This window comes from Lepidochelys kempii, chromosome 3 (assembly GCF_965140265.1).
Source record: "Lepidochelys kempii isolate rLepKem1 chromosome 3, rLepKem1.hap2, whole genome shotgun sequence".
Taxonomy (NCBI): domain Eukaryota; kingdom Metazoa; phylum Chordata; order Testudines; family Cheloniidae; genus Lepidochelys; species Lepidochelys kempii.
This window is the reverse complement of record NC_133258.1, coordinates 147,263,414-147,288,803: the sequence shown is the minus strand read 5'-3', so window position 1 is coordinate 147,288,803 and position 25,390 is coordinate 147,263,414. Positions and strand designations below refer to the sequence as shown.

The following is a 25,390-nucleotide window of genomic DNA, read 5'->3' as shown; positions in this document are numbered from 1 at the left end:
CCAACACCCCCGTACCCTCACCACCTCAGCACTCCCCACTCACTCCATAGCGCACCAGCAACTAGCCCACAGCCCCCCAAGGAACCCTTCCGGCCACTCATCAGTACTCACCAAGCACAGCCTTTCACTCCTGTCCCAGGCTAGGGCAGCTCCTCCAGATCCCAGCCACCCCGTGGCTCCACTCTCTCCCAAGGCACAGGTCAAATTTGAGTGATGTGATCCAGCACATGGGATCATGGCAGCACTCAAGTTAGCCTGGGAGGTCGCGCCTCTGTCTTTATCGGGGGCAGCTAGGCCAAATTTGTGCAGCGTTGGGCTCCACCTGCCCTGTTGCAATGCCACTTAGGTTTGGCCCAGCTGCTCCTCTGTCCATGCTGGAGGGGCAGCCGTGCCGAATTTAAGTGGTGTTGCAACCCCATGCACCAGGAGATGTGCCAGAGTGCTGCTTCACCCTAGATCTCAGGTGCCAGGGCAATGCTACAGCTCTCCTCGTGATAATGTTGTATTCTCTATCTTTCATACTGGTTTTAAAGCATTCATATCATATGAATGTAAACCGATTTAGCAGTGCTTTTGTGATCAGCCAAATTAATATACTTATTATACTTACAAGGATACTGTCAAAACTTCTTAGGCCCAAAAAGCCTCCTACCCTTCTTCCAATGATTGCTGTTTCCCCTTAATAAATACTCGATGTTTCCCTCTTCCTCTGTGCCCCACGCAAAAAAAAAAAAAAAAAAAAGCCATCTCCCATTAATTTCCTTGAAGTATCACTCTAAAGCCCAGCAAGATAACTTCCATGTCCTCATTTCCCTACAATACCACACCAGTGCCCAGTGATTCAGGAAGGTTCTCTTATGTAACAAGTGTGTTGATCAGATACCAGACCTTCAGGACAGGCAAGGTGATTGTTCTGATGTAACTGTTCATGCAGCAATCACACGGTGTACCATGTATGTTCTTTAGACTGAGAGATATGACATCTATTTCACCAACTGAAAATATTTTAGAGCAGCTGTACAAAGCAGATGGCTTGTACAATTTTGATATGAAAAGAGTCAGGCCTTTAGTTGTAGTGGCCTAAACTAACCCAAACATAGAACACCCCCGGGGCTCTTAGCTTGTAGAATCACTGGGTTTCATGAGGTGCTCAACTGGGGCAAGTTAGAGCAACTCTGATGTCCTGGCCCTGATCTGCTCCCAAGAAGATCTGGAGAAAAGGCTACATCTTGGTTTCAGTCAACAGGTCCAGACTACTCTTACTAAGTAATAAGGATGGCAAATAAGCATGTAGCTGTGTACCTGGATGGGACCTGCCTTTTAGAATTTGGTTCTGATTGGCTGGACATCGTTAACTACGTGGAGGTTGTGTCTCTTTCCTTCCAAAATATAAAAGTGGCCTTTGTATTTGTGAAAAATTGACAGATGATAGTAATAAAAAGTGTTGAAAAGTTTTGAAATTTTGTACAATTGCTCCAGAGTTTACAGAAAATTCTCAAACCTCCCCCCAAAACAAAACAAAATCCTAGCAAATTTCATCGGAGGAAACAACAAATAAATAATCAAAAACCCCTTCCAGTTCATATTCTGGATCTTTTCACTCTTAGCTACATCTTTAAGAGGAAGCAACTGAAAAAGTGTACAAGGTACTGCACATGAAGGAAAATCATAATAAGATATTTGTTTGTAGGGTGCTCATTGCCTAGGATCTGCGTGTCTTGCATTCCATTAAAAAAATCCCCAGTCACATCTAATAAATGTTAATCACTCAAATGGAGGCCTTAGAGTCGTACACCAAGGTACAGATTCAACAATGGCACATCTGACATGCTGATGTGCTTTAGGGTATGTCTACACTACGAAATTAGGTCGAATTTATAGAAGTCGGTTTTTTTGAAATCGGTTTTATATATTCGAGTGTGTGTGTCCCCACAGAAAATGCTCTAAGTGCATTAAGTGCATTAACTCGGCGGAGCGCTTCCACAGTACCGAGGCAAGCGTCGACTTCCGGAGCGTTGCACTGTGGGTAGCTATCCCACAGTTCCCGCAGTCTCCGCTGCCCATTGGAATTCTGGGTTGATATCCCAATGCCTGATGGGGCTAAAACATTGTCGCGGGTGGTTCTGGGTACATATCGTCAGGACCCCGTTCCCACCCTCCCTCCCCCCGTGAAAGCAAGGGCAGACAATCATTTCGCGCCTTTTTTGTCTGCTGCCAGCCAAAGATGTAAAGGATAGATGGAGTGGGTCAGAACAAGAAATAGACCAGATTTGTTTTGTACTCATTTTCCTCCTCCCCTGTCTAGATCACACTGCAGTCAGTCACAGAGAAGGCGCAGCGAGGTTAATCTAGCCATGTATCAATCAGAGGCCAGGCTAACCTCCTTGTTCCAATAACAACGATAACTTTGGTGCACCATTTCTTATTGGAACCCTCCGTGCAGTCCTGCCTGAAATACTCCTTGATGTACAGGCACACCCTTTGTTGATTTTAGCTCCCTGAAGCCAACCCTGTAAGCCGTGTCGTCAGTCGCCCCTCCCTCCGTCAGAGCAACGGCAGACAATCGTTCCGCGCCTTTTTTCTGTGCGGACGCCATACCAAGGCAAGCATGGAGGCCGCTGAGCTCATTTTGGCAATTAGGAGCACATCAACCACCACACGCATTATCCAGCAGTATATGCAGCACCAGAACATGGCAACGCGATACCGGGCGAGGAGGCGACATCAGCGCGGTCCCGTGAGTGATCAGGACATGGACACAGATTTCTCTGAAAGCATGGGCCCTGCCAATGCATGCATCATGGTGCTAATGGGGCAGGTTCATGCTGTGGAACGCCGATTCTGGGCTCGGGAAACAAGCACAGACTGGTGGGACCGCATAGTGTTGCAGGTCTGGGACGATTCCCAGTGGCTGCGAAACTTTCGCATGCGTAAGGGCACTTTCATGGAACTTTGTGACTTGCTTTCCCCTGCCCTGAAGCGCATGAATACCAGGATGAGAGCAGCCCTCACAGTTGAGAAGCGAGTGGCGATAGCCCTGTGGAAGCTTGCAACGCCAGACAGCTACCGGTCAGTTGGGAATCAATTTGGAGTGGGCAAATCTACTGTGGGGGCTGCTGTGATGCAAGTAGCTCACGCAATCAAAGATCTGCTGATATCAAGGGTAGTGACCCTGGGAAATGTGCAGGTCATAGTGGATGGCTTTGCTGCAATGGGATTCCCTAACTGTGGTGGGGCTATAGACGGAACCCATATCCCTATCTTGGCACCAGAGCACCAAGCCGGCGAGTACATAAACCGCAAGGGGTACTTTTCGATAGTGCTGCAAGCTCTGGTGGATCACAAGGGACGTTTCACCAACATCAACGTGGGATGGCCGGGAAAGGTGCATGACGCTCGCATCTTCAGGAACTCTGGTCTGTTTCAAAAGCTGCAGGAAGGGACTTTCTTCCCAGACCAGAAAATAACTGTTGGGGATGTTGAAATGCCTATATGTATCCTTGGGGACCCAGCCTACCCCTTAATGCCATGGCTCATGAAGCCGTACACAGGCAGCCTGGACAGTGGTCAGGAGCTGTTCAACTACAGGCTGAGCAAGTGCAGAATGGTGGTAGAATGTGCATTTGGACGTTTAAAGGCGCGCTGGCGCAGTTTACTGACTCGCTTAGACCTCAGCGAAACCAATATTCCCACTGTTATTACTGCTTGCTGTGTGCTCCACAATATCTGTGAGAGTAAGGGGGAGACGTTTATGGCGGGGTGGGAGGTTGAGGCAAATCGCCTAGCTGCTGGTTACGCGCAGCCAGACACCAGGGCGGTTAGAAGAGCTCAGGAGGGCGCGGTACGCATCAGAGAAGCTTTGAAAACCAGTTTCATGACTGGCCAGGCTACAGTGTGAAAGTTCTGTTTGTTTCTCCTTGATGAAACCCCCCGCCCCTTGGTTCACTCTACTTCCCTGTAAGCTAACCACCCTCCCCTCCTCCCTTTAATCACCGCTTGCAGAGGCAATAAAGTCATTGCTGCTTCACAGTCATGCATTCGTTATTCATTCATCACACAAATAGGGAGATGACTACCAAGGTATCCCAGGAGGGGTGGTGGAGGAGGGAAGGAAAATGCCACACAGCACTTTAAGCACAGCACTTTAAAAGTTTACAACTTTAAAATTTATTGAATGACAGCCTTCTTTTTTTTGGGCAATCCTCTGTTGTGGAGTGGCTGGTTGGCTGGAGGCCCCCCCACCGCGTTCTTGGGCGTCTGGGTGTGGAGGCTATGGAACTTGGGGAGGAGGGCGGTTGGTTACAGAGGGGCAGCAGTGGCAGTCTGTGCTCCAGCTGCCTTTGCTGCAGCTCAACCATACACTGGAGCATTCTGGTTTGGTCCTGCAGCAGCCTCAGCATTGAATCCTGCCTCCTCTCATCACGCTGCCGCCACATTTGAGCTTCAGCCCTGTCTTCAGCCCGCCACTTACTCTCTTCAGCCCGCCACTTACTCTCTTCAGCCCTCCACCTCTCCTCCCGGTCATTTTGTGCTTTCCTGCACTCTGACATTATTTGCCTCCACGCATTCGTCTGTGCTTTGTCAGTGTGGGAGGACAGCATGAGCTCGGAGAACATTTCATCGCGAGTGCGTTTTTTTTTCTTTCTAAGCTTCACTAGCCTCTGGGAAGGAGAAGATCCTGTGATCATTGAAACACATGCAGCTGGTGGAGAAAAAAAAAGGGACAGCGGTATTTAAAAAGACACATTTTATAAAACAGTCGCTACACTCTTTCAGGGTAAACCTTGCTGTTAACATTACATACATAGCACATGTGCTTTCGTTACAAGGTCGCATTTTGCCTCCTCCCACCGCGTGACTACCCCCTCAACCTTCCCCCCTCCCTGTGGCTAACAGCGGGGAACATTTCTGTTCAGCCACAGGCAAACAGCCCAGCAGGAATGGGCTATACTGAGTGTCCCTGAAGAAAAGCACCCTATTTCAACCAGGTGACCATGAATTATATCTCACTCTCCTGAGGATAACACAGAGAGAGAAAGAACGGATTTTGGTTGAATGCTAGCAAACATACACTGCAATGCTTTGTTCTACAGTGATTCCCAAGTACGTGTTACTGGCCTGGAGTGGTAAAGTGTCCTACCATGAAGGACGAAATAAGGCTGCCCTCCCCAGAAACCTTTTGCAAAGGCTTTAGGACTACATCTAGGAGAACCGCAAATGCCAGGGCAAAGTAATCCTTTCACATGCTTGCTTTTAAACCATGTATAGCATTTTAAAAGGTACACTCACCAGAGGTCCCTTCTCCGCCTGCTGGGTCCAGGAGGCAGCCTTGGGTGGGTTCGGGGGGTACTGGCTCCAGGTCTAGGGTGAGAAACAGTTCCTGGCTGTCGGGAAAACCGGTTTCTCCGCTTGCTTGCTGTGAGCTATCTACAACCTCCTCCTCCTCCTCATCTTCTTCGTCCCCAAAACCTGCTTCCGTATTGCCTCCATCTCCATTGAAGGAGTCAAACAACACAGCTGGGGTAGTGGTGGCTGAACCCCCTAAAATGGCATGCAGCTCATCATAGAAGCGGCATGTTTGGGGCTCTGACCCAGAGCGGCTGTTCGCCTCTCTGGTTTTCTGGTAGGCTTGCCTCAGCTCCTTCAGTTTCACGCGGCACTGCTTCGGGTCCCTGTTATGGCCTCTGTCCTTCATGCCCTGGGAGATTTTCACAAAGGTTTTGGCATTTCGAAAACTGGAACAGAGTTCTGATAGCACGGATTCCTCTCCCCAAACAGCGATCAGATCCCGTACCTCCCGTTCGGTCCATGCTGGAGCTCTTTTGCGATTCTGGGACTCCATCATGGTCACCTGTGCTGATGAGCTCTGCATGGTCACCTGCAGCTTGCCACGCTGGCCAAACAGGAAATGAGATTCAAAAGTTTGCGGTTCTTTTCCTGTCTACCTGGCCAGTGCATCTGAGTTGAGAGTGCTGTCCAGAGCGGTCAGAATGGAGCACTCTGGGATAGCTCCCGGAGGCCAATACCATCGAATTGTGTCCACAGTACCCCAAATTCGAGCCGGGAACGTCGATTTAAGCGCTAATCCACTTGTCAGGGGTGGAGTAAGGAAATCGATTTTAAGAGCCCTTTAAGTCGAAATAAAGGGCTTCACTGTGTGGACGAGTGCAGGTTTAAATCGATTTAACGTTGCTAAATTCGACCTAAAGTCCTAGTGTAGACCAGGGCTTATACTATTGAGGTTTAAATCCACACCTCACCAAGATGTTAACATTTTCAGAGGCCTAATTAAACAGGAAAGCCTTACACCACATCACTCTGGTATTTTTAGTACCATTTTCTATTCTTCTTTTACACGTTCTAAATGGTTTAATTAGCTAATCAGAGTCACCTACTTGTGTAATCTGCCAAATCAAATTTAAATAATTATGATAACCACTCCCAATTGGCTAAGAATTGTGCACATTCTGTACTATTTGTTACCATCTCTCCTGCCCCTACCTGCCTGCTTCTTTGTTTTATCCATCTGATATATCACATCTTTTTGACTGTAAGCTCCTTGGGGCAGGAATTGTCTAAATGTGAGCACAATTGGACCCTGAACTGGAGGGCTCCTAGGAACTTCTGCAATATAAATGATAAATAATAATAATAAATAATAAAAAAATAACAAAAGGTAAAAGATTAATCATCATTTCTCTTCCAGTTTCTGAGTGAAAAGGCACATATATAAAAAGTTTGGAGGTCTGGGAGGCATTCTGTGTTCTTTAACTTAAAAATCCAGTGAAACAAAGAAAGAAATTAAAGAAAAATATAAACTTACTGGTCTTTGTCCAATACACAAAAGGAGTCCAGGAAAGGAAAGTTGGCAGCTATACTTTCAAAGTCTTCTTGAGAGATATAACCATCATGGTCATGATCATAGTTCCTAAAAACAGACTGAAAGACGAAGGAAGTACTGTCTGTCTCATTGACAACACAATGGCAAAATAAAATCCAATCAATGCACATTTATGACTCCAAACCAGTTTTGGAGTTACATGAGTTAAATGTCCATCCCTATTAACCAGACACTGCTGAACTGGTTCATTTAATCCAATGCATGCTATTAGTACCTGGTACTTTCATGTTCAGATCTGTTAGACTATAGGGAAAAGGCCAGTTCTTCAAAGAAAACTTGCCCTCGATAGTAACCTAATGTACATACTGCTGAGTTCCCACCACACATACAATAATCCTACTCACTTTTATTCACACATGCTGTCAAATCATCCCCCTTGCACCACCCTTTTCATCCTGCCTGATGTACTTGGTAAAAACACCACACACCTATAAGACACTTTCTTTTCAGTATTACAAATTTTCTTGATTACGTTTTATAAGTTTATGACCAGAGCTGTTCCTCTTCTCTCCAATATAATACTTCATAAATCTACTTTATTTACAAATACCCTGACATCCAGAACCCCTACACTCAAACACACACACTCAATCTATGACATACCGCCTAATGGAAACACAGATAGTGTCCCAAATTCACAAGGTTGCATAAGGTAGTGTAAGCAAGGCCCTCCCGTGCCACACTAATTTAATTTCTTTGTAGCTATTTGCATTTGCATAAGGAACTCTAAGTCACATGCCATAAAACTGGGAGAAAAGTATATGTCAAAGTCAAAATAGTTTTATGGAAAAATAGATCTTGTCAAACCACCTGATTTCATTTTTTGATGCAGTTACAGATGTGGTTGGTAACGCTAACTATGTAGATTTATGTATACTTAGATTTTTGAAAGGCATTTGATTTACTACTGCATGATATTCTCATTACAATGTTATCACTACACAGTTCAACAGAGCACACACTAAATGAATTAGGAACTAGATAACTGACAGATTAAAAAAATTAGCTGTCAATGGGAAATGATCAAATGGGGTGTTTTCAGGTGGGCTTCCACCAGACTGATGCTATTCAACATTGTAATCAATAATCTGGAAGTAAATATAAGATCACTACTGATAAAATTTGCAGATGATACAAAATTGGAGGAATGTTAAATAGGGATGAGGGCAGTACAGTCATACAGAGCAATCTGGATTGCTTGGCAAGGTGGTCCCTTTCCAACAAAGTGTGTTTTAATACAGTCAAATGCAAGGTCACATGTCTAGGAACAAGGAATGGGAAACTGTATGCTGGAAAGCAGTGACTCTGAAAAGGATTTAGAGATCATAGCGGACAAGCAACTCAAGACGAACTCCCAGTGTGATGATTGGCAAAAAGGGCAAATGCAATCCTTAGGGGGTATAAGCAAGGAAATAATGGATTTTTTCCCTCTCTATATTACCTTGGTGAGACCAAGGCTTAGAACACTGCACATTTGGTTTTGATATTCACACTGTAAAGAGGGTGTGGAAAAAGTGGAGAGAGTGCAGAAAGGAGTCACAAAAATGATTTGACAGTTGGAGAAATGACTTGAGTGACAGACTTTAAGAGCTTAATATGTAGATTATCAAAAAAAGAAAAGAGGTGATTTGATTACAGTGTATAAATACCTTTACAGGGAGAAAATCCCAGGTAATAAAGGGCTCTTTGATTTAGTGTAAAGGGTCATGACAAGAACCAATGGCTGGAAACTAAGGCCAAATTCAAATTAGAAATAAGGCACATGTTTTTAACAATGAGGGTGAATACTCATGGAGCTAACTACGAAGGGAAGTGGGCGATTCTCCATCTCTTGACGTCTTCAAATCAAGACTGACTAAAGTGTATCTTCCAGAAAGCCATCCAGACACTAATGCAAGTAATTGGGCTCATTAGAATGGTAAAAACTGACTGAAATTCAATAGCTTCTGTTGTACAGGTGGACAGACCAGCTGATCTGATGGTGTCTTCTGGCTTTAAAAAATCCCAAAACAAACTAGCACTCTCTGGAAAGTAGAAACCTCCTACTTTCCATAGAGTGCTAGTTTGTTTTGGGATTTTTTAACTTTAATGTAGGTCTTCTGGCTCCTCGGTATGCAAATTAGCCCATTAAGAGTCCATTACACTTCAGTGGAGCAAATGTAAGTAGTTCTAAATTAGCAAAAAAAAAGATTTGTTCCACCTTACATATCCCTTCCAAATTTGGTCTGTTAGCTCCAGAGCACAATTCTCAACCTAATTATGCCCACATGTCTGACATCAGCCTCTAAAATGGGAGACAGAGACTGACTATGCTACCTTCAGCATGCACAATATGCTCCAGACACTCAACACCAGTCTAAATTTAAATCCGAGATGGGCCACAGATTGCCTTGTAGTTTTTATTTTGCAAATCCCAAAAAAACAAAAACCCCAGGACTGTTCAGATCCAGCTCCCATTTTATTTGAACCACCAAGGTCTAGTTATAGCTCATCTCTAGGATTAATGCAGCCCAGATCTTTGCACTCAAAGGCCCTGCTCCTGTTCCCATTTAAATAAATGGCAAAACTCCTATTGACTTCAATGGGAGCAAGAGCAGGTCCTAACTGTGCCGCAGTCGCAATTAGCACAGGCTTATGGTGCTTTTATATCATAGGATCATATGAGCTAATCTTAACCAATGATTAATCTCAACCAAGTCGTAACAACAACAACAACAACAAAACCTATTGACCATGTGGCCCAGAACAGAATGGAGTTGAGGTTTATAGTAGAAAATTGTTGTCCTGATGTTTGGAAATATTGCTGATGGCACCAATAGAATGCTCAGGCTACCAAATGCTGCTAAACTAGGCATGGCTTCTCTCTGAAGATGGCTCATTGAGGGGAAGGGAATTTAGACTAAGTTTGTCAGATCCTGAACAATAAAATAAAATAAAAATCATTTCTGCCCTTTTGGTTCTGAAGTACAAATTTGACTTGCCTGATTTTTAAGCTGTCAAAAAGTTGCATTAACACACTGGTGCCAAGAATCGTGAGGTTTGCCAGCAAGTCAGGGCAAACATAAGTTACTGTAGCACTTACAGATAAGATTTCAGAAAGGGTTGCAGTTGCATTGGTGCCTGCCAAAATCCATTTGCACCTCATTTTACAAATAGAGCCCATAAAAAGGGAAGCCTGACTTCAAACTTCTGAAAGTTTATGCTTTGGCATACGGATACTGGGTTGCTGACCTGATCTTTGATTTTCAGAGTAAAGTTAAAGTCTGACAGTACAAGCAAGAAGATCACAAGTTACTATAAAATAGAAATTCATCTTGCGCTTGGAAATCTTAGGAAAGGCAAAGTTGCTGTCCCCTTTGAGTAATATAATCTCTCAAATACTTACATCCACTAGCTTTCTTATGTGCTTGTTAATGATGGTTGGGTCAGGTTTTGGTAGCACTCCAGATGCCCACTCCAGTGGCACTACTGGCTTGTTAGGGGTCGTTGGGGAGGTAGGTTGCTGACAGAAATTAGAAAACAGTATTTTTCAAATTTTAATGATAAAACAAAGTTCATTGCTAAAGTAACACTGCAGTCCAGAATGACAAATTATCGGATCAGCGAGGCTGTGAAAAACCTGTTTGGTAAGATGTCAAGTAAGGGCTCAAGGAAGAGGGGAGTTCCTTACCTCACACAGCTCCAGTTCTCAGACTGTATTGCCCCCATGCTGTTGGAGTCCTACACCTAAGCATGCAGCCACCAAACCTCCAGGAGCAGTGACAATTGAGGGTGCATGCATGAATAGCCTTTCCCTGCTAACTCTCTCTGGTTTCTTTCTACCGCTAGGTGCTTCAACAGTTACCAGGCTCCAAAATAGAGGGGCGGAGGGAAGGTCAGTGTGGCACTGTAGAGACAAGACAATCAGAGAACAGGAGTTACACAAGGTAAGTAACTTCCTTTTCTCCTTACTGAGGTTGCCTCCACAGAATCACACCACTAGCAGACAACTGGCATTGTCCTCTCTGAGGAGGTGGGACAAGGAGCACTGCTTGTTCAACAGTGATGAAAGCAGCGCCCTCCTGCAATTAACATTTATGCTTCGTGTTGTGTCAAGCGAATAGTGGTTTATGAAAGCATTGACAGAGTTCCACATAGGAGCCCTACTGACTTCTGATAAAGGCATGTTACAACTGCCTGGTTGGGAAGCTGCTAATCCTAGTGGAACAAGTCATAAATCTTTCTGGCACAGGGACTTTAGGGAGGTCATAAAAGGACTGTGGACTCAGCCTAATCCATTTAGACAGCCTTTGAGCAGAGGGACTAACCTTTGGATTTCTCTCCAAAGGCGCCAGCCAGCCTGTTTGATTTTCAGAATAGCATGTTCTTGTCTAAACAGTAGCTGACAGCTCATGTGACTTGAGTTGGGTGAATAACTGATTTTTTCAGTTCGTTGTCAGTTCTGAAAAGTTGGGAAAAAAAATTCAGTTTGACCCAAACCGACAATTGTGCAAAATTTTGATGAATCAAAAAAATTGACAAAAAACTTCATTTTGGATCAAATGAAACATTTTATTTGACCTGCAACAAAACGTCTCATTTTGTTTAGTTTCTGGGCACTGAAAGCAGAGGGGGAGTTTGGTGGTGGCAGCACTGTTAGCGGTGACTAATTAAATAGTCATTGGAGCAGGGACTTGAACTTGGGCCTGCAATCTCCTAGGTGAGTGCCCTAAAACCTCCCTCCTGTTTTGTGAACAGTGCTTAAGTTCCGAAAAATTATTTTGCCAGAACTATTCACGAATTTGTGTCAATGTCACAAATAGTTTTGCCTTGACCAAAGCTGCATTATTTGGCAAATTAAAAAGAAAAACATACACCCAGCTCTACATGTGATACCTAGAATACCATCTGACTCACCCTGAGTGACTATGTGGTTTAGGGAAGAAAAAGGACAAGATGGACTTGTTCAAGTGAAAGATCTGAGACAGCCTTGCTGATAAATTTCAAGGGAGGCCTCAACATAGCCTTATCCTTATGAAAAATGCCAGAAGGTGGACTTGTTTATTTATGCCTGCAACTGAGACACACCTGGCTGAGGCGATGGCAACCAGGAAAGAAATCTTCAGTGAGACATTGAAGAGAGATCAAGAGCCCAAAGGCTCAAAAGGTGCTTGTGTAATTTTAGCAAGCACTGAATTCGAGTCTCACAGGTTGTCAGGCTTCCTGGTAGAAGGGTACCGGCTCATGTGACTTGAGGCAGAGCGAGTTAAACTATCTAAAACTTAGGTAGTATTTAGAATTTGTGTTTAAAAACTATCAATATAGCTACATATAATATAAGTATTTTACACATTGCCATTGAGGGGGGAAAAAAAGGAGTAAAGGTTCCTATGCAGCTGTGTTTGGCAGGAAGCAAGGACCTGGGTGCATCAGTGGGGTGGATTAGTTATACCGTTGGCCCAAGGCTGTTAGGAGTTGAGGAACACATACACATTCCCCCTCACTGCTCTTGTAGTTTCTGTAGCTGCAAACCTAGGTATATAACTCCTACAGTGAGACTGTGGAGGCAAGTTTAGGAAAGAGAAATCTCTATACTCACAAGTCCAGAGGGCTCAAGTTAATTCAAATAAGAAAGTAACGTGACAAATGACCTCCACATATATTGTGCTCAAATCATTGTTTTATCCCAAGACTAACATGCAAGGGACTTTCTTTGCTAGAGTTCATGTCTCAGAGGAACAGTTTGCTGCACCCCTGCAACTGCAAGTTCCACATTTTTGAAGTACACAGTCTTTTAAAATTAACACACTAAACTTATAACTACTCTGAATGAGAGTCTAGCTGATATTGCTGCATTCTTATTGCTTTGACATGTTCCTTCCCTTTAAAATAAAAAACACCCATCAGTAATAACCCCCAAACCCCAGAGCTTAGCAGAGTGATGTTAGGGTGTCTGGGAACCATTGCTGTATTAGGGAATGATCCTGTCAGGTACAGAGCGCTCTCAACTCCTGCAGACCTCAGCATATAGAAGGCATTTAGTACCTCACAGTATCTCTCAGTGGAGCTGAGTGGGAGGTGCTCTTCCCACCCTGTGAAAGTTTGGTATTCTGAAAATGTTCCTGTTCTGCATGAGGATGAAACCTTTTCAAGCTGAAAAGAGAGAGAGCAAGAGAGACCCCAGAATAGCCAATAGCTTGGTGGTTATGGCACTCAACTGTGAAGTGGAAGACTCAGATTTAAGTCCCTGCTCTAAGTCAGGCAGTGTAGGGACTTGAACCTGGGTTTCTCACATAGTGGTTGAGTGCCTTAGCCACAGGCTATTGGTTATTCAGGGAAGGGGCCGGGATGGTGTCTCTCTTGTTTTGACCAGAAAGTCCATCCTGGGCCTGAGAAACAATTTCTTGATGATGATGAAGTGTTGTTGACACTGTTAGGTTACCACAAAAAGTTCTGATTTTGATGAATTAGCTTTTCAGACAAAAAAAAATTGTTTCATCACAGTTTCCTGACCAGCTGTAACTCTCAGTTCATAGGAGTGCTTCCGCTCCTGCTGGGAGAGAGTGCTGCTTGTGACACATGCTGAAGGATTAGGCAGCCACCCAGCATGCACAGCAGGTCCGACTGGCTGCCCTTCCCTTGGAGGTGGGGTAATGGGGAAAGAGCCTCTCAGAAGGGAAAATCCCTAATCCAGCAAGGAATCTTCTGCAGACCCACATGAGGGTCTGAAAACTTATAGTCTGTGGGGAAAACCCATATAGCTGGCAGGAAGTCCAAGAGAGCTGGGAGGCACTTAGTATCTTGCAGGATTGGCCTGCAAGTTTCGTATCTTACTGCTACATGACTATTGATGGAGACTATGGAGGTTTGGAGATAATGAACAAACCAAAGAACCCCTGCCTTATAGGTCCGTTGTTGCTATCCCACATGATTCAGCATGGATTCACCAAGGGCAAGTCATGCCTGACCAACCTGACTGCCTTCTATGATGAGATAACTGGCTCTGTGGATATGGGGAAAGCGGTAGATGTGATATATCTTGACTTTAGCAAAGCTTTTGATACGGTCTCCCACAGTATTCTTGCCAGCAAGTTAAAAAAGTACGGATTGGATGAATGGACTATAAGGCGGATAGAAAGCTGGATAGATTGTCTGGCTCAATGGGTAGTGATCAATTACTCGATGTCTAGCTGGCAGCCGGTATCAAGCGGCTTTATTAATCTTTAATCAACATCTTTATTAATGATCTGGATGATGGGATTAATTGCACCCTCAGCAAGTTTGCAGATGACACTAAGCTGGGGGGAAGAGGTAGATACAATGGAGGTAGGGACAGGGTTCAGAGGTAGATACAATGGAGGTAGGGACAGGGTTCAGAGTGACCTATACACAGGCCACACCTGGAGTATTACGTCCAGTTTTGGTCCCCCCATTACAGTGGAGTGCCCCAAGGGTCGGTCCTGGGGCCGGTTTTGTTCAATATCTTCATAAATGATCTGGAGGATGGTGTGGATTGCACTCTCAGCAAATTTGCGGATGATACTAAACTGGGAGGAGTGGTAGATACGCTGGAGGGGAGGGATAGGATACAGAAGGACCTAGACAAATTGGAGGATTGGGCCAAAAGAAATCTGATGAGGTTCAATAAGGATAAGTGCAGGGTCCTGCACTTAGGATGGAAGAATCCAATGCACCGCTACAGACTAGGGACCGAATGGCTAGGCAGCAGTTCTGCGGAAAAGGACCTAGGGGTGACAGTGGACGAGAAGCTGGATATGAGTCAGCAGTGTGCCCTTGTTGCCAAGAAGGCCAATGGCATTTTGGGATGTATAAGTAGGGGCATAGCGAGCAGATCGAGGGACGTGATCGTTCCCCTCTATTCGACATTGGTGAGGCCTCATCTGGAGTACTGTGTCCAGTTTTGGGCCCCACACTACAAGAAGGATGTGGATAAATTGGAGAGAGTCCAGCGAAGGGCAACAAAAATTATTAGGGGTCTAGAACACATGACTTATGAGGAGAGGCTGAGGGAGCTGGGATTGTTTAGCCTGCAGAAGAGAAGAATGAGGGGGGATTTGATAGCTGCTTTCAACTACCTGAAAGGGGGTTCCAAAGAGGATGGCTCTAGACTGTTCTCAATGGTAGCAGATGACAGAACGAGGAGTAATGGTCTCAAGTTGCAGTGGGGGAGGTTTAGATTGGATATTAGGAAAAACTTTTTCACTAAGAGGGTGGTGAAACACTGGAATGCATTACCTAGGGAGGTGGTAGAATCTCCTTCCTTAGAGGTTTTTAAGGTCAGGCTTGACAAAGCCCTGGCTGGGATGATTTAACTGGGAATTGGTCCTGCTTCGAGCAGGGGGTTGGACTAGATGACCTTCAGGGGTCCCTTCCAACCCTGATATTCTATGATTCTATGATTCTAAGGGATGTGGACAAATCGGAGAGAGTCCAGTGGAGGGCGACGAAAATGATCGGGGGCCGGGGCACATGACTTATGAGGAGAAGCTGAGGGAACTGGGCTTATTTAGTCTGCAGAAGAGAAGAGTGAGGGGAGATTTGATAGCAGCCTTCATTTACCTGAAGGGGTGTTCCAAAGACAGTGGAGTTAGGCTGTTCTCAGTGGTGGCAGATGGCAGAACAAGAATGGTCTTAAGTTGCAGTGGGGGAGGTCTAGGCTGGATATTCGCACACACTATTTCACTAGGAGGGTGGTGAAGCACTGGAATGGGTTACCTAGGGAGGAATCTCCATCCTTAGAGGTTTTTAAGGCCCGGCTTGACAAAGACCTGGTTGGGATGATTTAGTTGGTGTTGGTCCTGCTTTGAGCAGGGGATTGGACTAGATGACCTCCTGAGGTCTCTTCCAACCCTAATATTCTATGATTCTATGATATTTTCTTAACATCCCAGCTCATGGAGTTATGCAAGAGAATCAGCTTTAACCCAATAAATGGAGTGAACCCTAAATGCTCAAACCAGAAGATAAATAAAGAGAACCCCAAACATTTTTAAAGCTGTTAATTTTTAAGCCAACCTCTATTCTTTTTTGGGAGGCAGGAGGAAGGTGAGAAGAAATTAGGTTTGTTTTGGGGGTGGAGGGGAAAAAGAGGGATTGAAAAGGGCAATGTAAACAAGATTGTGCAGTGGCTCAGCTATTGTGTACACTCTTGTCAACTTAAATTTTTTTATATAGTTACAATTAAAATATAATTTGAGCCCAATTTAAAGGATACACTAGCAGAATGCTGTTCTTTCTAGTAGAGTGACCAGATAGCAACTGTGAAAAAACGGGGCAGGGGGTGGGGGGTAATAGGCACCTATATAAGAAAAAGTCCCAATTGATTGCAGTGTTCATTGATTTAAGAGCCTAAGTCGCTTTTGAAAATGAGACTAAAGGTTGGTTTATACTTGAGTTTTACCAATAGGACTATGTCAGTTAAGGGTGTGATGTTTTTGGCAACATCGTTATACCAGTAAAAACCCTAGCATAGATACAGTTCTACTGGTATCAAGATGCTGTAACTGGCAGAACTTATTTTGCTTCCCAAACCAGAATAATTTATACAATATCAGAGCTTTTATACTGGTATAACTGCATCCACACTACAGGGTTTTGCTACTTTTTAATTATACTGGCATAGTTAAAACAACAAAAAACTTTCTAGTGTAGATGCTTTTGAAAATGTTACCCCACTTTTCTAAATTTGGGTTTATAGCAGTATATCATTATTGGTACATTGCTATCAAATGAAAATTGCTATAGCATTTTTTGGTACTCTGTTGCAAATGCTGAGTGTCACTGATTATTCATTAATTACTTATATAGAAGTCCCTGATCATTCATGGTATTGCTAAGGTCACAGGACTGCTCCCTGCAGTATTTGAAAAAAAGATTTATATAATCTTTATTTTAAAAAGAGACTGGAGAATAAAGCAGTGAAGTGTTTATTTAATTTTTTCATAGTAATGACCCATCATTACTTCTTGACACATTGCTATAGCAATTCAGTGTTGCAGTTGTTGATGGCAGTGGAGGCATATAAGGGGTTTAGAAGAGACAAGGGATGAGAGAGATAGATTGATTAATGATCAGGTAGGTGTGCATTTTTACTACCAAATCATACCCTAGAAACCATGAAGAACAAAGAAGTGTTACATTAATTCCAGGAATTGAGAGTGAATTAAAATCGAAAGCCTGTTGAAATAGTCAGAGGAGAAGTCCCCATTATCAGATATTTTTAGAAAAAGGTTTCTTTTGTTCTACATTTGACCAGAGCAAAGATGACCTTACAGCACACTGTCCACAGTAACAGTTCTTATTCATGGGCTCAGCACTATGATTATATCAAGACACTTGATTAATCCCCCAAAATGATTTGCTACAGACAGGGAAACAATGTATTTGGGGTTGCAAAGCTTTTAAAACCTACATAATGCAGACAAGCTTTGAAAAGACTGGATTTACATACAATCAACTTAGAAGTTTTGGGACCCAGTCCTGCAATCTGCTAAACATCTCCTAGAAGGTGCCTGGGCTCTGTCAATTTCCACTGATTTTAGAGTTGAGACATGTGGCAGGACTGGGCCCTGGATGAGTAAAACAATATTGGAATTAATAAACTGAAAGTGGACTTCTTTGGAGTCCTAAGATTTTTACTGGAGGCCAAATAGTAATAATTTAAATTAAGGGTCCATTAATACAGATTGAATATTTACTAGATTCAGCTACATTCTATTCTTCTTAAAGCACAATAAAAAAAATGCACCAGTTTCTCAGGGTCCACTCTAATGTGTTCTTTTAAAGCACAGGAAAATACAGATGTTAAAACATATTCCTACTGTAATATGATTTACATTATTATGAATCATGTTTGAGAGTGCAATATATAGTTGATGTTTGTATAAACAAAGTTAGAATGTGATGGGATATAAAATACCAAATCATTAACAGCAGACCAACCTTTGACTAATTTTTTTAAACAAAATTTTATCAATCATCGTCATCCAAAAATCAGAGAAAGGGACCCATGAAAAATATTTAGTTAATAGTAAAATTGTAAATGGTGTCTTAACATAAAACACCACTAAATTTCTTGCAACCTGTCGAGGCTTGGTTAAAAGCCATTAGAGATGAAATCTGGGACATTTTACAAGAAGTTTCTAAATTATCCCATTTACAAATGCATATAAAAACTATAATGAGTGACCACCTTCATAATAAAAAACACATGAAAAAGACTTTAATTAAACTTGAACCAGGCAAACACCAATGGGTCTATTTTCTTCTAATTCCCAGGCATTTAAGGGTATAATCTCATTATTGCTACTATAAATATACTAAAATTGATATGCAACTGTATCCCCTTCAAAATTCAATAAAAGTGACTTACTGATTTAGAATTCCTTGGTTCTAGCACCAATGAGAGCTTGTAAATATCATCTTCTGTATGGTAGAGGTCCAGGGAAAGCTGTAAATAAGCAGGCAGGAAAACAGTGATATTTATTTGATCAGGTTGGAAATGACAGGCAAGCTTAGTAGTTTAAAATAAGGGACTCTTTTTGCTCCTACAAAAGTCAATGGGAATTTTCCCATTTGGCACTCAGCGTAAGTAGGGAGGCTTTGTGTGTGGAGGTGCACAGATATGCAAGAATACTATTTTTGATGGAGCTATTGTAACCCACTAGCAAATGTGTTACAAGTCGCCCTCTGTACTAGTCAGCAGAGGATATGAACTATTACAGTCCCCAGCTGTAGTATGTTACAACATGTCACGTTTGGCAGGCCCACATTTTGACCATTGTCAAAGGATGAAAACATGTGCAAAGAATTACCCTGCCACAAATGCTTCATTGTCAGCAGCTCAGCAATCAACAATCCTGGAAAAAGAATCCAGTGTATATGAGAGATGCAAGAAGGAAACAAACATCCTGTATTTGTCATGTCATGTATTTGTAACATAAACAGAGGTAACATTTTAAACCGTGCTGATTAGAAATTGGCAAACTATTTGCAACAAACCTATTTGTTCATCTTGGATATTTTTACCTCACAAATTGCTTGCAAACATATCACAGAGTGGTTTTGGTTCAATGTTATTTTACAAGTGTTTTATGTAACGTATTTCAGCCCACGAATCTCCTGAATCTATTTGCAGTGAGCACTAGATACAGGCAGTTCAAAACTCAAGCTGCTTTGATTGGATATGTAAGTCTCATGGTCCATTTCTGTTCCCTGACTGGATGAACATAAAACTCAGCCTCAAGCTGCTGGTGCAAATACTTGTCATTACAAATTCAAAATTCACCTTCTGCCCATATTCTATAGCGTCACAACAAAAAACTTCTACCAGCAAACTTGTTTTCAAGGACAGACATCAACAGTCAAACCTGTCACTTTTGTCTTACCATAAATTAGACTTCTAAGAAGAGGAAATCCGCTACTCTGGAGGATGAATGTGTTGACTGAGCCCATCCAGGCCCACAGAGGCAGCTCGCTCACTTGTGAAGAGCTTCAGTGCCATCTTATTCCCCCTCCCTCTATATACAGTCTGGTAACTGCATCACAAACTCCATTCTTCTGCACTTAATACAAGCAGATCACATTATGCTCTCTGCTGGGAAGTCCAAGGACTTTTTTTTTTTTTTTTTTGGAGGGGGTGGGGAAGGCAGTGGCAATCTTTCCCTTTTGTGTTCCTGCTTCCGCTATCTTTTCCTCCTTTTCCTTCTGGCAGGCTCAGACCCGCAGGACTCAGCAGAGGAGAAGTTTAATAGGATCAGTGCTGCTCACGGCTCCAGTCCAGTGATGCTTACTGCCGAAAGCAGGGTACTATACGCTATCCACTGCTTGTGAGCAGCAACGTCCTGGGAGGGTCCCATGCATCAGAAGCAGGTGTGTTATTGCTGCTGCTCTGCAGAGATAATGCCAAGTTTTAACAAAGGAGGAAGTCCCACTGCTCAGATAACTCAAGAGAAACCCTGGAGACTGAGGATACTACAGCATAGACCCTATCTCATGAGGTACACAACTAGATGCAAGCCAAAGGAGAAGCTCCTTCCTTCTGTGGATCAGCAGAGTCCTCAAATCCAGTGTTTCATTCCCAACCAATCCAGTCACTTCATCTCATGTCTCCAGTTCCTACTCTGCTCACTATGATTACCACAGGCACTCCCTGCTTATGTGGCCTTAGATCTTCATGTATCTGAATGAGCACCTTCTCCCTCAGCTCCATTCCCAGACCCTCCTGGATAGGCGTGGTCAACCCAATAGTCCTCCAGGCTAGTGGATTTGCTGTGCAAATGAGAAAAAGGGCACAAATACAGTAAAAATTGTTTGCTAAAAATGGAAACAAATGTTTGTGAATTACTTTAGCAGCTTTCACTCAGCTCTAACAATAATGATTTATCGTACACAATGTCTTACCCACTCTAAACTATAAAGGAAAGAAATCATCAACACTAACGGCTTGGAGTATGCAAGAGGCAGGAGACAACATTACATGTTTCCTGTGATCATGTCACTGCATTAGTAGATTCTGGAGTAATTCTGATATGATTTGAAGTTATCTACCTTGCAAAATCAGGATTGTTTTGTTCAAAGATTTGAAGAGGTGCTGTTCACAGAATTATCTTTGACTCAAGATTTATGAGGAAAAAATATTCTAAAAAAGACTGGTACAAGTGGCTTCATACAAACAAGTGATAGCTAAATTTCAAAATCCTCACCCAGAACTCAGCTTCATTTAGGGAGTACTTCAGCGGACACATTAACAACAACAGATACTTGATAAAATTTTCAGAAGGCCTAAGTCACTTAGGAGCCTCAGTCTCAATGAAAATGGGACTTAGGCTCTTGTGAAAATTTTTACCTATTGTTCACATTTGAGAATAAATAGGGCACATTAGAGATATTTGGATTCATTTCATACACGCAACATTTAGTAGGATCACACACTCTAGTGGAAGAGTCTTCCACTCATTCAGCTTCATTAATTTTACTGGTACATTGCCTTCTGAGCCTTGCAAGCCCATACTGGTGGGTGAGTGAGAGTGCAGCATTTGCCCCAGAGACAATAAATGTACTATGATGTAACTGTTAGAGAGAGAGAGAAGCTTTTGAGCTACACAGAACTCTTTTATATAACTGTTTTGTTCATGTAGTTATTTACCCAAGTACATGTACATCCAAATTCTCTGTTCATATAAACAGGCAAAACTTCATTAAAGCCAATGATATTTAGTAGATCAGGTTGCGAATGACAGAGTTAGTAGTTTGAAATTTAAGGACCTTGTCCTGCTCCCTTTGAAGCCAAGAGAAGTTTTGCCATTTGGAGATAGGGTAAGACGGGAGGGTGTATGTCTGGGGAGGGAGAGTGTACCCATATTGCAATTTTTATCATTGATATTTAATTGTACCCATTTACACCAATAGAGATTTGGCCTTTAATGAGCAGATATGTTTAGTTTAATAAACTTAACATGTAACTACAATGTAGGACTAAATATTGTCTAATCATAAAATCTTTTAGGGGGTTGGGATTAGTTACTCAATTCATTCAAATACTAGTAAATAATTTAAAGATATACAATTACTATGTAGTTCTCAATACATCATACAGTTACAGAATAGTTACACAGCATTTCAGTGAAAGATAGGCAAAACTGCTGGGGAAAAATACCCTACTACTCCCTTTATAATGGAAAGTAGCTCTTAATTTTAAATTTAATTATCATTCTTGTTTTATTTATAAATCATTTTGAAAAATAAAGAGTTATAAATTAATTTTCTGTTTTGTAAAAGAAACTTCACCAATCAAGAGTTTGTGAGGGTGACTGACTTTCCATTTGATTTTTAGGTATTTGTCACTTTGCTTCGCTAGACTAAAAATGATGGGGACTTTCCAGTTATTTGCATAGTCTCAGAACAGGTTAGTTAAGTAACTGTTAAAGCTAAAAATAAAGAGAAAACAAAAAACTCTGGCATCAAATGTGGTTAATATGCTGTTGTATTAAATGTGTGTTAGATTAGCAAAGTACCTATGCATTATAATCAGTCCTTTTAAGGAATTCAACAGCTGCCTATAGTCAGACACTAATCCATGTTATAAGAGTAAAGGGAATGTGACGTCACATCAATATTGGAGAGATTGTGCAGCAGGTATTATTATCCCAGCATTAAATTAAGCCTTCCCACGCTCCTTTCAAAATTATCGCTTCCCAATAATACTCTTGGGGGAGGAGGGAATGGCAGGGGGAGAACAGTATTATTCTTAGAGCTACTCTTCCTTAATGTAGAGCTTTTCCTAGAACCTTTCCCAGTTCTGCTGCTGCCTGACTCCCTGCATCAGTTTTAAAGAAACTTTATACAGCTCACCTATGAATTTGGCCCACTCAGTCACTGGGAAACTAAGGGCATGTCTGCACTGCCCTGCAGTTCGGATTAAGGGGATCTGTTGATTTCAGTGTGCACCAAAGTTCCATGCTGTAACTTTCCTGTGTGGACACTGTGTACTAGTTTATACTAATGGAGTACAAAGAGGAATTGAAGAGGATTACATTAGTGAGAACTAGGGACCTTTAAATTTGTCTGGAGTGTACAGTGCAGCACTTCGGTGCACATTGCTATGCACCCCAAATAATCCAAACTGCAGGGCACTGTATACATGCCCTAAACTGGTATAGCTCAAATGTCGAGGAGTCAGAGGGGAAGGGAGCATAGCACAGACCAACAGTGTAAGACCCTGAAGTGAGATTAAGCCACCCCCCTCTTTTAATTTACACCTTGTTCTTGCCTCAACTTTTAAGTCATGCCAAGGTTGATTTCCTTGCACGTTAGTAAGGGTGTATAAATACATCTAATTTACACATCACCTCTGAATTTAGCTTCTAGTGCTTCAAGCCATTTCTCATTTTGTCACAGTCTCCTATACCACATTAATATGGGGAAAAACGTGACATGCACCAGTATAGCAATACTCACTTTTGTGACATTTTAGTTACCACACAGCTCTTTGATTTGTTTTCACCTTGTACAAGCAACTGACTTTCTAGCTCACAGTATGTTCATTTTTATACTGAAACGCATAAGGGCCAAGATTTTAAAAAGTGGGCTCCTAAATTCATATTTTAGGCACCTAAAATAAGTGGCCTGACCTTTAAAGTGCTGAACACTCAGCAATTACCACTGACATCAGTGAGAGCACTACATCTCATATGGGTGTTTTAAATAGTTTTAGATTACATTGAGTTAGATTATTGGATTAGGACTAGATTATTGGGCTCAATACAGGAGTAACAGGATGAAATCCTGTGTTATACAGGAGGTCAGTCTAGATCAGTGGTCCCCAACCTTTCTGTGGGAATAGCATATTTCTATTCCCAGAAGACTGTGGTGGGTGCCAGACACCCCGCTGCCAAAATGCCGCCGAGAAGCAGCAGCAGCAAGAAGCGTCGCCGGTCTCTTCTGGTCTTAAATCTATGAACCTCTGCAAGTGCTGTACCGTGATAGTTTCATGGGCTTCCTGTCCCTTATTCCTCCCCTCTCTGTCCAAAAGGAATTAGATTTTTGCAGTGCTAAAATGGCTAACTTTTTGGCTGTTGTATCCCTAAGGACTCCTTGATGAAGTGGCAGAAACTCTACCACTGCCCCTGTGCTGGTCTACCCATTTTCAAGCTAATCTGACTACATATGTGGATTTTAGAGGGGATGTAAAATTCATCTTTAAAGAGAAATTTGGGCTGCAGCCTTTATCTATGGAACAAGTAGATGTCATCCCTTAATCATTAACATTAACATTGTGCAATCATCATCATCATCATCATCCAAACTACTCAAAAGAGTAAGAGACATGGATTGATCAATGAGAAACGCCAGAGAAGGCAACGGCAAAGCCCCACACGATCACGTTCTCAGTGAGATACCCATTTAGTTTAGTTTTGAACTGTCTGTCCAGCGAGTATACATCCAATGATTAACCTGTCAAGTAACTGAAGGCCAGATTGTTGGCAGTTGGGAGCAGTGAGAATGCTTGGCACGTTAAAGACCTCCAATCCCTTATGGTATTGCAGTCATTTTACACGCGGGTATTCAAGCCTGACTGGGGAAGTCATGTACCAAAAGTTTCTGAAGAGAGTTAGTGGGAAAGTGGTGCCAGTACATAACGAACAGGTTGATTGGCTGATTCACAGTGAGATGCACAATACTGTACCCATTTACTGGCTCCATAAGGGAGCTAGCTTCTCTAGGCAAGTTAAAGATTAGAAGGAAGTTGACATTAAACATGGAAAAGGCAGCAATAGATTGAATGCAAAATTATCCTTCTGTGTAGTGGAATTCAAGTACAACATTTAATAGTGAGGGAGGAAGAACACACTGGAAGAGCTCATGTTTTAGCAGGGGTCAACTATATTTAGTATGCAATTCTTTCCAGATTTTGGCAGCAAATCTTAGCTTTTCTCTCCCCCCGTGATCAAACTATTCTCATTGACTTATTGACCAGTATATTTCAGAAATATTTCAGCTACTGTATGACTTTGCTGTTAGAGTAGAATAATAGATTCTTTTGTGAAAATTTTAACAGTTTATTTTAGTTATTTATATGGTACCAATCTGAGTAGTATCTAGATGTTGAAAAAATATTCATAGTATGACTCCAAGAAGGGGTTCCAACCCCTGACTTCACTGAAGCCAATGGCAAAACTCGCAAAGGTTACAATGGGGCCAGGATTTCACCCAAGGAGTTTTAGGATACATTGAGCTATCTATTCTACTAAAGTTTTAAAAGCTGATGTGACACCACCGTGTTAAAGCTGTACACTCACTAAATGAAAAGCAGGGGAAGCCTCAAATAAATGTTAACTCATGACCAGAGTTTAGGGCTTTAACATTGCAGTATGTAATGCCGCTCAATTACAAAGTCAACATAATGGGTCAACTTTAACCCTGGTGTTACTGAAGTCAGTGGAGTTATGATAGAGACGCATCTGACCCAGTATCATAAAGAGGCAAGCACCCATCTCTTACTCAGTTATGTCTCCCAGTGGATGGTTTAAAAAAAGGAAAAGGAAAATGGGATCCAACTTTTTGAAGGTGACTAACAAATGAGGAAAAAGATTAAAAAACAAAACAAAAAGTATTAGAGGCAAAGGAATCATAAGAATACAAGTGCACAAAACTATGGGCCTAATTCTGCAAAGTCCTGAGAGGTGTTAAGGCCCCTCAGGTCCCAGTGAAATCAGGATCAGGCCCTCTATGAACACAGACAACAGTAGTTCATGTAAATGTCAACAGGTAAATAGTACTTCAGCTACCACTTCACAGGATCCAGCTCTTGCCCTTCAGGCTCAGCTTCCTATTGCTTTGGTTTCTCTGTCTGAAGTCCCACTTCCTCATATTTAGGTTTGAAAGAATATGCAGACTTGAAAACGTACAGCAGATTTGTGTGTGTGTGTATAAGTAAACAAGAAAATTCCCCACCCCCATAAAACAAATGAAGGTTAAATTAAAAAAATA

At 42.4% G+C, this 25,390-nt stretch overlaps 1 protein-coding gene across 3 annotated transcripts in view; it reads right to left on the bottom strand.

Annotated features, from left to right (window-relative positions):
• RASGRP3 (RAS guanyl releasing protein 3) overlaps positions 1–25,390 on the bottom strand; it is a 104,842-nt gene that overhangs the window by 11,049 nt on the left and 68,403 nt on the right. For 2 of the 3 annotated variants that reach the window (XM_073338433.1, XM_073338434.1), the window contains exons 10-12: positions 18,273–18,350; positions 10,287–10,403; positions 6,824–6,939 (exon numbers count right to left, since the gene is read on the bottom strand). In XM_073338433.1, coding sequence (XP_073194534.1) covers positions 6,824–6,939; positions 10,287–10,403; positions 18,273–18,350 — 311 coding nt within the window. The remainder of the gene's footprint in view (positions 1–6,823; positions 6,940–10,286; positions 10,404–18,272; positions 18,351–25,390) is intronic. The other variant, XM_073338436.1, reaches the window with a different exon arrangement.